This window comes from Cnephaeus nilssonii (assembly GCF_951640355.1).
Source record: "Cnephaeus nilssonii genome assembly, chromosome: 17".
Taxonomy (NCBI): Eukaryota; Metazoa; Chordata; class Mammalia; order Chiroptera; family Vespertilionidae; genus Cnephaeus; species Cnephaeus nilssonii.
The window spans coordinates 46,928,526-46,942,980 of record NC_137088.1 but is presented as its reverse complement, the minus strand read 5'-3'; the positions used below and the strand labels follow the sequence as shown (position 1 = coordinate 46,942,980).

The following is a 14,455-nucleotide window of genomic DNA, read 5'->3' as shown; positions in this document are numbered from 1 at the left end:
TTTCCCTAAGCCAGTGTGTAAGATCGATCACAGGGCGTATCCCAGGGAGCCAGGCAAGCAGGACTCCACTCCAAACCACAGCATGTTAATTTCCAAGTCACCTGGTGGCTCTTCCAGGACCTTTCCCAGGGTCCCTTTTGCTACAGAGACCAAAACCTCATTCCAAAGCTTCTGAGCGAGATCAGTGTCTGGGGCTGCTGGCATGGCCTGTGGCCCAGGCTCGCCTCTAACAGGGCGCCTGTGGGAGAAAAGCGGGCTGCAGCGAGTCTGCAAAGGACAGCCTCAAGTCTGTTACCCCCAACCATAAAATTATTTTCGTTGCTACTTCATAACTGTAATTTTGCTACTGTTAATGAATCGTAAATATCTGTGTTTTCCAATGGTTTTAGGCTCTACAGCAGTAGTTAGGAGACCCTGCTAGCAGTTCTCAACCTGTGGTTGAGAACCGCTGCTGTAGAGCCTAAGACCATCGGAAAACACAGATATTTACGATTCATTAACAGTAGCAAAATTACAGTTATGAAGTAGCAACGAAAATAATTTTATGGTTGGGGGTCACCACAACATGAGGAACTGTATTAAAGGGTCGCGGCATTAGCAAGGTTGAGAACCACTGATCTACATAAAGATGTTTTTCCCCAAATGTACTGCTTCTCAACAGTTAAGTGCATCTTAGCATTGCCTGAGAAATTTGAAAACAATTCCCAAACCCAGGCTGCCCCCAGACCAATTAAATCGGAATCCCTGGGGAGGAGCCCGGCATCATTGGTGTTTAAAGCTCTTCCCGTGATTCCCGTGAGCAGCCAGGGTTGAGCATGGTGTTTTTTTCCTCTTGCTTTGTTGTTAGACACAACGTATAAACACAAAACAAACAGCAGGGGTCCTCTTGGACCTCAAAAAACAGCAAGGGTGGAGGAGGTTCCAGAAACTTTTTTAAAGTACAAGACAGATTAGTGCCCAGACCCAGGGTGTGGGTGGCAGGCCACAGCCACAGAGTCAGACTAAAGGCTCCTCCCTCTCCTCAGAGCCAGGACGACCCCAAGGAGCCTCTGGGCTTCCCCAGAAAGGCCGCCGCCCAGAGGAGGCCACATGCCAAACAGGTTCTTCTGCCTGGAGAATCCTGTGTACCAGGGGCCTTGCTATGAACCTACAGACGACTTCATTGGAAGCCGTTTCGTCAAATGCAAAGTCAAAGCGGAACGTCGGGGTCTCCAGACCCTTTGTTAAGTCCACTTCTAACTTGGGCTCCTGTACAAAGGGGAGACACTTGCTAGAAACGGAAATCACATCCATGTCTTTCTTGGCCGATCCGTGTTTATTCCACGGGCGTTTCCTAACACAACCGCCTGTGCTGTGCTCTTCGGCAGGATCGGCATAGTAAGTGGATGACGACCCTTGAATCATCTGGGCCAAGTCCCGGTTTGGTTGTCATACTCCTGAGCTCGCTTTATTCTCATTTCAGAGTTCTGGGCCTTGTTCTCTTCTCACTCGTTCTTTATTTCCCCCATCGCCTTCACAACGCATGCGTTCCTCCGCACTGGGTTCACAGCCTTGGCACACTGGCCGCCTCCCACGGGCTGCACTTGCTCTCCCACCTCCTCGCTGACCAGCGGAAACTGCATTTCAGCCCCTGCAGGGCAGGAGTTCCTAGGGGGCCGATAGCTGCTGGTGGGAACTGGCAGGGGCAGCTCCACCTCCATTCATTCTCCTGAGTGGGGATGTGAACCTCTGCCAGACTGGACACCATGGGGCGGCTTCAGAGACCTTCCTCGGGAGCAGGAACTGTTTCGTTACATTCACCTGCAGGGGCGGATGATCCTTTGGGTGTAAGGGAAGACGCTCTAAGAGTTCTGGGTTTATTGCAGCCACATCATCAAAATCAATCTCTTTGCTCTTTGCGGCACCTCCTTCTGCCCACTCCACGGAAACACAGGCTTTCTCCAAGTCCCAGTCCTGACATCGGCACTGTGACCGAAGCCAGGACTGTGCTGGATCTTTTTGTGGAGACCAGGAAACAAGCGGGCCTGCAGTGACAAGTCCATCAGGCCATTGGCAGGTGCGCTGGAAGAACACACCGAACAGCAAGAATCTACAGCTCTGCTAACCCTCCGAGCGAGGATGATCTAAAGAAAGCCACAGGCTCGCCTCGCGGCATTTAGGAGGGGAACCTCTCAGTTTTAAAAACCACGTACAACAGAGCTTTGCAAAGATGACTAGTTTTTGTTTTATTTATTTCCTATTTTCTGTAAACAACTTCTAAGCGTTGGCACAACGTTGCCATCTGTAAGGCATATGTCAATAACAGACGGTCGCCTAATAATTAGAAAGTCATTAACGTTTGCCAGCTCTAAATTATTTGGATTCATCTGGTATGATCCGCACTGATGAGGCCACTTAATGCTTGATTTCTGTGTCTTCCGATGGCGGAGCCAGAAGTGGGAAGACCATATTTTCTGAGCTTTGCATTGTTCTTTGTCATCCGACTGAATTGTTACTAGATGGATTTATAACAGATCTAAAGCTGGTATCAAAATGAAAATTAGTTCTTGAGTAGAAAAATGGCAATGCAGTTTGACTCGCCTGTAGCAATTGTGTCAGATCTGCCTCTGCAAGGGAGGAAATGACTTCTTAATGTGGTTTTCTTCCACAAAGGAGAATTAAATCTATGTGGCAAGATGTAAAACCAGTGTGCTGGCAGCCAGATTCTGAAGGGAAGATCCATGACCCTCATAAACATATCTGTGGCCTGGTTATATGCTAATGAACCTCATTTAGGCGAAGGCTTCCAGGGTGGAAAGATAGCTCAGCTCAAGAGCCAGGCTATTGTCCCTGACTGTTTTGCCTTCAGTAGCAAAGTTTGCTCTCAGATAATGGGGCAATTTCTCCATCTGCTGCCAGCTGCCAGGGTGGGGGTCTCTGGGTCAGATTTAGAGTGATTTGGGCCTGAAACAGCAAGTCCCACTATTTTCGTTGATAGACTTTTTGCTGAGTCGGCAAGATTATTTTACAGTGGTTCTCAACCTTTCTAATGCCGCGACCCTTTAATAGAGTTCCTCATGTTGTGGTGACCCCCAACCATAAAATTATTTTCGTTGCTACTTCATAACTGTAATTTTGCTAGTGTTAATGAATCGTAATGTAAATATCTGTGTTTTCCGATGGTCTTAGGCTCTACAGTTCTCAACCGGTGGGTCGCAAACCACAGGTTGAGAACCGCTAGCAGGGTCGCCTAAGACCATCGGAAAACACAGATATTTATATTACGATTCATTAACAGTAGCAAAATTATAGTTATGAAGTAGCAACGAAAATAATTTTATGGTTGGGGGTCACCACAACATGAACTGTATTGAAGGGTCGCGGCATTAGAAAGGTTGAGAACCACTGTTTTAGAAGGAGCTGACTTTTGGGCAAATGCACCTGGTGGGTGGAGCAGGGTGTGTAGAACTGTCCACGTTGGTGCCACTGGAGGTCCTCAAGGGTGGATTAACAGGCAAAATTAATTGTTGGGAACAACACTGGTGCTTCCACTGTCCCGCTAGCTGACCTGACAGGAGAACACACTTCTGGGGACCTCAGCTTCTTCCTTGGCAAGTTGGAGCTCAATAGTGCCTGCCTTGTGAATGGGTCATTGTCAGGATTCAATGAAATGCACCACGAAATAATACACACCAAAGGAACTGCCTTCGCATCCGAAATACTAACCATCATTGATGCTGTTAAATCATTTGCCTCTCTCTCCTCAAATGGCTTGACACAAAATACTACACTGCAGTCTGTGAAGAAGTTATACCTTCAGCATTTTGTGGTGTATAGAGTCTCACACAGGAATAACAAATTTAGTTAATAAAACTGAATTGCAGTAGGAGATTAAGGGGAAAATTGAGCTGTTCAAATGGAGAGTTCTGAGAACATCCCCTCTCTCTGATAGAATGGAAATGTTATCCACTCTATATGTAAATCTGAGACATATATACGATATTTTTTTAAAGAAATATGGGCATCTGAAGAGGACTTTTAAATGATTCAACTAAGATCAGTTGTTAATATTTTGATGTTTCCTAATTTAACTTTTTACTGTTTACCTGCTTGAAGCCTCTTTTAATAGACATACTCTTATTTCTTACTCTGTACTCATGGCCCTTGCATTATTACGGTAAATGTGCTTGGGCTATTTTGGTTCACTGAACAAAACTGCTCAAAGCTCGTATAAGAGAGGCTAAGCCACAGAAAGTAGTGGGTAAGTCCAGGCCAGATGAGAGGAATGATAATTGCAGGCAGCAAGCTCAATGCCTGGTAAGTGAAATGAATGAAGGATGAGGGCTGAAAAAGAAAATTAGCGACTTGTGGGGATTATAAATGGCAGGATGCCCCCTCAATCTGTGACTCCTACACCCAGCCCCGGCAGACAGTTCCAAGCAGGGAACAGGCCATCCTGTGTTAGGCAAAGAGGCAGGGTGTGAGAAAACCTCACATAATGCTTGCCAATTCCAAAGAAATAACCCGGAGGGCTGGCTGTAAAAGACAGGGGTGGTTTAGGATTTATGTGCGCGCTGGGGGTGGCCAGCCAGGGAAATTTTCCACAACCCAGACTTTTTCAGTACAAGGTGATATAGAGTACAGAAACAGGGCATGCTGGGGAGGGGACATGCTTGCACATAAGCTGTGTGAGACCGAAATGCTAGCTAGCTGGTTCTCTGTCATTTCTTGACTCAGGAGCTGGCCAGGCTCCCAAGGTGTCACAGTCCACTTACTGATGGCCTTCATATTCCCACAGGGTGAGAGGGGAGTTGGAGCATGGGAAGGGGCCCATGTTCTCACACACCAAACAGTAGCCTAATATGGTTATTTTATTGCAAATGCTGGAAATGTGGTTTTATACATGAAACCACCCCATATTCAAATTTTGGCAACTTAAGGCAATTAAAAGACACCCTTCCCCACCCCTCCCAGCCTATGATTTGCAAATTCTGTTCAACTACCCCACAGTGCTTGTTCAAGGAGATCGCAAGGACCCATTAATGAGCTAATTCTGTGTTGTCTTTTTTCTCCAAAGCTCCAGAAACATGACAAAGAGGAGGCAGACTCCCCAGCTCTGTGGAGATCGGAGGAGGAAATGGCAGCTGAAGCCGAGGCGCTGAGGGCCTACTTCCAGTGATGCAGGTACAGGCTCCACCTCCTCCCCACTGAGACCTCCAAGGGCCTCAGGAAAGGGGCTCCCTGCCCAGGTTGGGGACGTAGAAAAGCAGCTGCACCAACATTCTAGGCTGGTGGCTGCAAAGGACAGAAAAGCCAGAGTGAGGAAGACCCTGATTCCTGAGGCCTAAGCCATCCTGTGAGTCACCTCTCCTGTGTCTTCTCTTCCAGTCAGCCCACCCTCACCTCTCTCCTGTTTCCTCCTTTCTGATCCTGCTCTTCTCCAATCCAAGCAGCCCAAGATAGTTTGTAATTCCAACCTGATTGTCTCTAAGAGGTCAAAATCCTTTAAGGGAGTCACAGCATCCTTAGGCTCAAGGCCCACAATTCCCCTGTGCGTCTGCCAGGTGCTGTGGACCAGCTGTCTCCAGACCAGGTCAGCCACGCCTCTACTCTGGCTGCTGGTTGGTAAATCACCCTTCGTGTTTCCGTGTAGCTTTGGCTGCTAGGAAGCTCAGGCCACAGGAAAAGGCCAAGGTGAGAATGATGTTTTGCATTAATGGTGTTTAACTAACTAGGAGATCATAGATTTCAGATGCTGGTAGACATCTATAGTCAACCTCCTTTTAAGAACGCATATAAACAACAAATTTTTATAAAATGTCAAGGGGTTTGTGGATCTTCTGAAATTAGCGAATAAATAGGGTTGTCATGAAATATTGGGATACATACATCTAGATGAAAAAATAATTTGCTGTTTAATCTGACATTCAAATTTAGCTGGACATTCTGTATTCTATCTGGCACCCCTGTTAATAGACCTCCTTAGGGATAATGGACCCTAGATAAGGAGCCTCTCCTCAAAATAGTTTCTTTTCCTTCTTAGATTGTCTTCTTCATCTGGTCTTATGTAAACGTGTTTATATTATAAGCTGTTGAAGTACGTCAGGTACTAATTAAAAACAAATACTAGTAGCAACTGAATTATATAAAATAGCACCAACCACTTAGTGATCATGAATTTTGGCTAGAAAACACATTCCTTTATTTCCTTTTTACTTTTAAAGTAAGCCCTTTTCAGTTAGTTTCAAGTATATGTGCACTTGATAGCTCCCCCCACCACCACCTCCTTTGAAAGTATTCTGATTACTGACGCAGTATTAGCTGCCTCTCCTTCATTACGGCGCAGTATGTGTGTGCTCAGGCCCTTGCATTCTGGAAAGCTCATTTCATTCTCCCAGGCCACTGGCTTGTCAGCTCGGCACGCCATTGCCTGAAGGGACGGCGTGCGGTGCTAGCAGAAGCTGTCTTTGATATTTCATTTTCACCCGGTTCACCTTCTCATCTCTCTCTTTCTTTTTAGGATCAAGCTAGTTTACCTGAGAACACAGGCCTAGGGGCATGCCTGCCATCCTCCTTCTGTCCCCTTCTGAAAGCGAGTGTGTCATTTTGGAATGTCCCATCCGAGCGGGGTAACATTCCTCAGAGGCAGCTTCCTAGGCTGGATTTTCTTCTGTCTGGGTTTCTTGTGTAATGGCAAGAAAGCTCTAGGCTTTCCCCGAGGCGTGCTGCCTTGGAGGGCTTTGTCTTGCCATGTGCTCCTAGACACTTCCAGAGGTTTTAGACTTCTCACCCACGTTCCCAGTGTGCTTTGTCCCTTTTTGCTTCTCTCTTGCCTTGAGGCCTAGCATCTCCTGCCTACCAGGTGAATCCATGTGTCTTAGAAGTCTCGCCAGAAAGGTAGTTACCTTGTTATACAAGTGATTGCACAGTGCATGTGAGTTTTTTTTTAAATTAACCAGCATGGACTTCTCTCTTTAAGGGCTTTTGTTTATAGACCAGACAAATCCCCTCCCATTTTCTGGGCAGTTGGATGGGTGATGAGGTTGCCCAATAGACACAACTAGTAAACATCATTTCCTGTTGTATAATGGGACTACATGTCCCCCTCTTTACAGACAGAGGGGAAAGGAACCATTTTGTTTAGGAAACCTGCTCAGTGATTGGTCCACGTGGCTCTTTGACACCTGCCCCCTCTCTTTTGAAAATGCATCTATACACCCAATGTTTATACAGGGTTAAAGCGTTCCTGGAACTTCTGAATCTGTTAATATATTGGGCTGTCATGCAAGATTTGGACATACCCATACTTTAAAGACTAGTATGACTCCAGACCTGCTCCAGCCCCGAGGGCAGTGCTCCCCATGTCTCTCACCAGGTGCGTGGGGAAGATGAGGCTCATGTGGGAAAGCCAGAGTCAGCTTCCCTAGGGAGTAGAGGCCCTCCTGTCTCTGGTGGGAGGACACCAGGCAGGAAAGGCTGCACCACGCCCATTGCCTCCCATGGGCACATTCAATGTCCTGGCTGATTGGATCTGTTTGCAACCACCCCTTCTCCTGGGAGGCCAGGTGTTTAGGGCCTGACCTTTAACACTCTCTTTGCCATTAGTCTTCCTTAAGAACAAACACATTGCAAAGAAGAATGTGCAAACCTATACCCAGAGAGGCCCTAAATAGGAAAATGGACTATAATAGGCAAAAAGCTACTCTCCCCTGAATGTTTGGTATGGAAATGCTTAGCAAATCATTCAGTCAGTAGCAACCCTGTTCTATATCTTCTTTTCTCTCAGTCTCCTACTTCATTTTTTCTAACTTTAGTTGACACTATTACTGATGTCCCCATTGACCCCCACCCCTTCCCATCACCATACAGTTGTCTGTGGGTTATGCATCTGTGTTCTTTGGCTAATCTCTTCACCTTCTGCATGACAGTACTGCCGTAGGACCACAAAGATAAACATTCCAATACTATCAACTGTTTCCTCAGCCTCTTGAAGGCAACTACATTAGGTTAGTTCTGTAGAAGAATTCTCCTGATCCTCCGCTATAATCTGCAGGATGGTTTGGGCCTTCTCTGTATCCCTAGCCTAGCAGAAAATTACTTTGAACTGCAGTTTCTTAAACAATAGAGGAAATCAGACCTTGTCTTTGCCATGCAGAGAAAAAGCCAGCTACCTAAGAGTTGCTGGATGAAGCTGCAGTTGTCTCACTCTCCACCTGACAGATCCCTGATGAGGTTGGCAATCCCTTGGTTCCAGAAACTCAGTATCTGCCTTCTGTGCAGGTGAATTTATGTGCTGCCTCCCCGCACACCGGGCTGAGTGCGGAGGAGGGTGCTGCCATTGCTCTTTGAGTCTGGGTTCTAAATCACATTAGATGACAGTGGGTCTGCATTCTTTACCTAATCTTGTGCCCTTCCTGGAACATAATCCTTCTTTTTTTTTAGGTACTTAATACTAGGTTTCGCTGCCCCTAAACACCCATGTTACATTTTCTACTGAATTTTAAAGCAATGAGGTGTGTACAAGTGAGGGAAGATTTTGTCATCTCCCTATCCCCATTTCCACCCCATGTTGTAAGTGAGTGGGGTGTGTTGGTTGTAAAATATGCAAGCATCACCCCCAGCTCTGAAAGAAAGTCAGAGAAGGGCAGGTTCCCATACTCTGTTGTGTCAGCAGAGTTCATTTGTAATTCATCAAACTCTCTTCTGTGTGAGGCATTATTTTATAGATAATTGGTTGCCTCTCATTTACTCATAACAGAGCCTTGCAATTTCAAAGCAACTGAGTCAGCCCAAAACAGCATTATTAGTAGTTACAGATATACTGTCAAGGCAAAATGTTGACACTGGCATTTTTGAAAAATCACCATGATTTCAGCTGCTGGACCACACATATAATCATGGACAGTTGAGGTAGACAAGGAAGAACAGGTTTGCTTAGTGAGTATGTGTCTGGTCACTGAATTATACCTTTTAAAATCTATCCTACCACCTGGAAAAATCCTCAGCCTTCTCAAAGAAGGTCTACTGTGAGCATGGCAGCCTGTAGTGAGAAAGGCCTAGGGATCATAACTCGCACTGTTCTATGGGGAGGCAAAGGAATACCTTCAGTTCTTTGACCAGTTCAATCCTAAACCGACTACGTAACCCCCAAATGGGGGTGTCATCAATTCCAATGAAAGTGTTTGCCAACACTCTCTGAGCCACCCCCACATTGATAGGATAAAAGGGTTTCTTGCTCTGGCCGGATGGCTCTGTTGGTTGGAGTGTCATCCTATACACCGAAAGGTTATGGGTTCAATTCCCCATCAGGGTGCATACCTAGGTTCTATCCCAGTTGGGGCCCATGCAAAAGAAACATCCATGTTTCTCTCACACCTCAATATTTCTCTCTGCCTCTCTCTTTCATCCTATCTCTTCCCCTCTCTCTCTAAAAATCAATGGGCACATCCTTGGGTAATGATTTTTTTTTAAAATCGTTTTTTTTAGCATGCAGTATAAGAGAAGACTTTTTGTTTAAGACCAATGATACTTTAGTATCTTCAAAAGCTCTTTAGAAAAAAAGGAGCCATCATCTTAAACACAATAAGAAAAGAGATTTTTGCGTTGCTTTTTCCTTCCTCTCCTGTTCATGTCTCTATAGGAGTGTGCTGTCTCTCCTCTTACTGTGTAGACTATGTTTATAGAACCAAATTTCAGTAGCAAGGAATTACAGACTCAATTATTTGGATTAGATAAATCAAGTCCCTATGGCCTAAATTGGGAATCAGAGGGACTTTAGAATAATAAAATCTAAATGAGTTATTTCATGATAGCCCAAAAGAATAGCCATCTAGTTATATGTTAAAAATTTGCCTTTAATAAAAAATCTATGGGTAGTTCCAAAATGAATTTGTTTAGTTTGGTTCTTTTAAATATATTTTCCAGAGATTCAGCTTTCTCTAACATGTACCCAATAGTTCAGGCAAAAGTTAACCACAGGCTGCCATGGCTGGTCTGCCTCAATGGTTAGAGTGTCGGCCCTCTAACCAAAGGGTCATGGATTTGATTCTAGGTCAAGGGCACATACCTGGGTTGCCAGTTCATTCCCCAACTCTGTCAGGGGCGCATGCATGAGGCAACCAATCAACATGTCTCTCTCACATCAATATTTTTTTTCTCTATCCCTCCCTCCCTTCCACTTTATCTAAAAACAATGGAAAAATGTCCCTGGGTGAGGAGTAACAACAAAAGATTACCAGAGGCCACTGATAGCTAAAGAATATACAGAACTGTTCTGTCCAGATGATCTAGTTAAACTCCTGGTAGAAATAACCAGTTTCCCGTGGTTACTTTTAACCCTTATGGATCTTGGAACTCCATGATCCATCAGCACAGAATCCTTTTCTGACAAGTGCATCCCAAGTGCCAAAAATAATTTTTAAGAGTTTCAAGCTTTACTGGCATCATGCAAAATGATAATGAAATAAAGCCTGTCATCACCATCATCACCTTCTTCTTCACCCTCATCTCATCTCCAGAAATGGAGACTTTATCACACATCAGTCTGCATACTCTCATATGATAAAACCCTTCTAAAAATACCCACTCCCAACACTTTTTTTTCTTTTTCTACTTGCTTCTCTCCACTCTGTGTTGTCCTTCCCTATTATTTTTGTCTTTGTCTCTGCCAGAAAGGAGGGTGGTGGAAAAAAGTCCTCCTGGGAGATCATAGGAAGTTAATATAAAGAAAGACTATGAAAATTCACCTTAATAATCTGTAACCTGCCCTTTAATAATAGTGAGTATTTATGTAATTCATTCGGGAAGTTAATATGAAGAAAGGCTATGAAAATTCACCTTAATAATCTGTAACTTGCCCTTTAATAATAGCTAGTATTTATGCAATTCATTCCATCATTCCATCCTGTTTCTAAAATGTCCTTCAGCCACCTCTTATATAAGTGCTGCATTGTTTTGACATTCCTGGGGCCTCAAGTGAGTTATCATGTAGGCACTTGGTCAATCAGTTTGGGATACATTAGCAAAAGCAGCTCTAAACTGTGTTTCTTCTGGTTTTAATACTTCTCTGATGATTTAAAAGACACGGCAGTGTGTTCTTTAATTTATCCTGAATGGTGAGCAGTGAAGACTGTGAGTGTCTTATTTTTCAAACTAAAGTCCAAAAACTGGAGAAGGTAGATACTAAGGAGAGACTATTTAGAGAATTAAAATATCCTATTGGAACAGCTTGTTCCAATGGTGTTTGCAAAAAAGCCAGCCCAATTCCATGTAATGTGCCCTTTCTTCTTCCTCTTTCCCTTCTTTTCTCCTTCATGGGTGAGGCAGGAGCTATACAGGGTCAGGGAGAGGGCTGGGGAAGCCATCGTGAGGGCTTCCTTTTTTGTACCCAACTGCTTTAGGGGATGAGTGCCTGCCACCCTCTCTGTGCCCTCCCCAGACCTATTTTTGTTCACTATCACCACTTTGAAACACTATTACAAGGCAAACCTTGTTTCCCCCACTATAGCCAGCCTCATTCAGTAATCTGAAATCAAGAGAAGTCAAGTGGCGGGTAATGCCCCCTCTAAAGCAAATGACTATGTTGAACTTTATCAGAACTCTCTAGAATGTGCTTATAAAAGAAAAGACTGGTCAGGTGAACATTACAGTTCTATACAAATTAAGTCCTCTCTCAAAAAAGACACGTGTTTCCAATCACTTGTTCTAAGCACCAGGCATATCCCCTACCAAATTAAAGTATAAAAAGGTATTCTGGAATCATCTAATAATGATATCTGGATTCTCTACTATTTTGTTTTTTACAATCAGTGGAAATGTTTTTAAATAATTCAAGGTGGTGCCTCATCAACATGGCCACTAAACTTACTCTTTGAACACATCACTCTTTTGTACCTCACTTTTCCTATGTCTGAATTACTACAATGAAAAGCATTTTAATTATATCCCAGAATTATCATCAGGATAGCACAAAAACTGGATAGGAAATGCACTAGCAAAAGCAGCTCTGAATTCTTCTTTTGGATTGGATACTTCTCTGAGGATCCAAAAGATATTCTGGTATATTCTACTATTTCCAATGTATCATGAATGGTGAGCAGTGGAGACTGTGACTATCCATTAGTTATACCAAGATGTAGATTTATTATTTTCTCTATAATTTATATTGTATTTTAAAGATGATAAATTGTGTAAATGTTCAGGTTACAAGAAATTAGTTTAAACAGTAATTAAAGAATAAATCCTATAGGGCAGGAAGTTTCCAGACCACCAAAAAAGAAATGGGGGACTTCTGCTTCTATTACTAACAGACCAAATACTTTGACTCTGTTCAACTAGAATAACTGTACAGAATAGAAGAAAATGTCTGTTAAAGGTAACAAAAGAATGCAGAATCAAGATGGAAAAGAGGACAGAATCCCAGAGAGAAAGGAACCCAACATGAAGGTTGCTTTTTCCCTGAGGTAATTTGTGAGTCTAGTAGAGGCAGATAGAACAAAAGCAATAAAAGCTGGGTTTCCAGTGGTCATTCATGGGTGGGAATACAAAGGTCTGAAAAAGTGGTGACACCCTTGGGAGAAGAATGAACCAGATCTAAACCAGCCCTAGTACCAACTGCAGCCCAATTACAAATCATCTGAGCAATTGAGAAAGTCTTAATCCCTGGAACTGAATTACAGTGACCCCAAATTACTTGTCCCATTAAGTTTCTGGCAGAAGCAAAGCAAAAAAAAAAAAAAACATCTTTGGAAGAAAATACACGATCTTAAATTATTTCTACAATTTAAAAATAAAATAAAATGCTGATCAGGAATGTGTGTATGCACATATATCACAGCATATGAGGAGACAAGTCAAAACAAATAAAAGTAGAATCACAGAGTACCTAACATTGAAATTATAAGACATAGCCATTATAACAACTATGTTTATTTTGTTTCTGGATAGAAAAGACAAGATTTTAAAAATTTCAGCAGAGAGCTGGAATCTATAAAAAAGACAGAAATGATATAAAAAACATAAATAGAAATTCTAGAACTGAAAAATGTAATAACCCAATGAATGAATTTAGCAGCACACTTTTTAGAGCCAAAAAAAAGTGAACTTAAAGATGAGCCATATAAAAATATTCAGAATGAACTATGAAGAAATGAAAGTGGAAAAATGTGTAAGAGAGATCCATTTAAACAGAAAGTCTTAATAGATATATATTTAAATTTTCAAAATTGAGTTCTTATGGAAGCTATATTTTAAAAGATAATCTGAGAATTTTTCAAAACTGGCAATAGCACGAATCCAAAAATATAAGAACACACAAAACCCAGAGCAGGGGTTGTAGAATCTAGAACTAAGCACATAATAGAACTGCAGAAAATAAGTTCTTAGATTTAATGGTGATGAAAAAAACAAAAACATTTTCTTTCAAAGGAGTAATATTTAGAACAAAAGCAACAACAAAAAAAAGAAAATCAGAAGACCATGAAATGGCATCTTTAAAGACTGAAAGAACATAACTGCCAATCTAGATTTCCATACCCAGTTAACATCTTCTTAGAGAAAAAAGGTGAAATAAACATATATTGACAAAATCTGAGCGAATTCATCACCATCAGACTCAACCAAAAGAAATTAGAAACAATTTTGAACTGATTGAAGATAACTAAAATTTGAGGATGCAACTAAAGGTGTGATTAGAGAATAATTTAAGTTATGACATATGCATTTATTGGAAGAAAATAAAAGCTAAAAGTTAATGTGCTAAATATCTTTCTTGATATTGTAGTCATTAAAAAGAAGAGCGTGTAATGAATAATTTTAGACCAATAAATTTGAAAATTGGCATTAAAGCGATGTTTCTATAAAATATAGTTTTACCCAAGATGACACAAAATAGAAAATAAAAATAATTGATACCTATTAAAGAAATCAAATCTGAATTAACACTCTTCCCACAAAGGCCTATATAGCTTTACAGAGAATTCTACCACACAATTAAGAAGGAAGTAAGAATCTTACTAAGAATAAGATTCTTGGTGAGAATCTTATGACTTATGGGACAAATTCTGCCAGGGAAGAGGAAAACAAAAACAAAATCTCTTCCACTTCCCATTTGGTATATGAATTGCCCTGCAATAAACATAACATGGGAACACAGATGGATAAATAGGTAGATTATATATAGTGTGCATATACAATTCATGAAAGGGATAATACTATGACCAGTGCAATTGATTTTATATTACTATCAAGTAATGTATTTGACCAGACTAATAGAGGGGGAAATAATAGAATCATCTAAGTAGATGCAGAAAAAAATATTGAGTTCAATATACAACTTAATAAATATAACAGTTCTAGGAAAAGTAGAACTAGAAGGGAATTTATACTTAAAGGTAAAATGTTGAAAAATATTTATCTGAGGTTATAAATGAAATAATATTCACTTTTAGCATTTCTATATCACAATATACTCAAGGCC

The 14,455-nt window shown here is 42.0% G+C and overlaps 1 protein-coding gene across 9 annotated transcripts in view; it reads left to right on the top strand.

The window, feature by feature from the left end:
* The window catches only part of FHIT (fragile histidine triad diadenosine triphosphatase), a 1,334,508-nt gene that overhangs the window by 1,305,547 nt on the left and 14,506 nt on the right, over window positions 1–14,455 (top strand). For all 9 annotated transcript variants that reach the window (XM_079795475.1, XM_079795474.1, XM_079795471.1 and 6 more), the window contains one exon: window positions 5,057–5,163. In XM_079795475.1, the coding sequence (XP_079651601.1) occupies window positions 5,057–5,158 (102 nt within the window). In that variant the 3' untranslated portion in view covers window positions 5,159–5,163. The remainder of the gene's footprint in view (window positions 1–5,056; window positions 5,164–14,455) is intronic.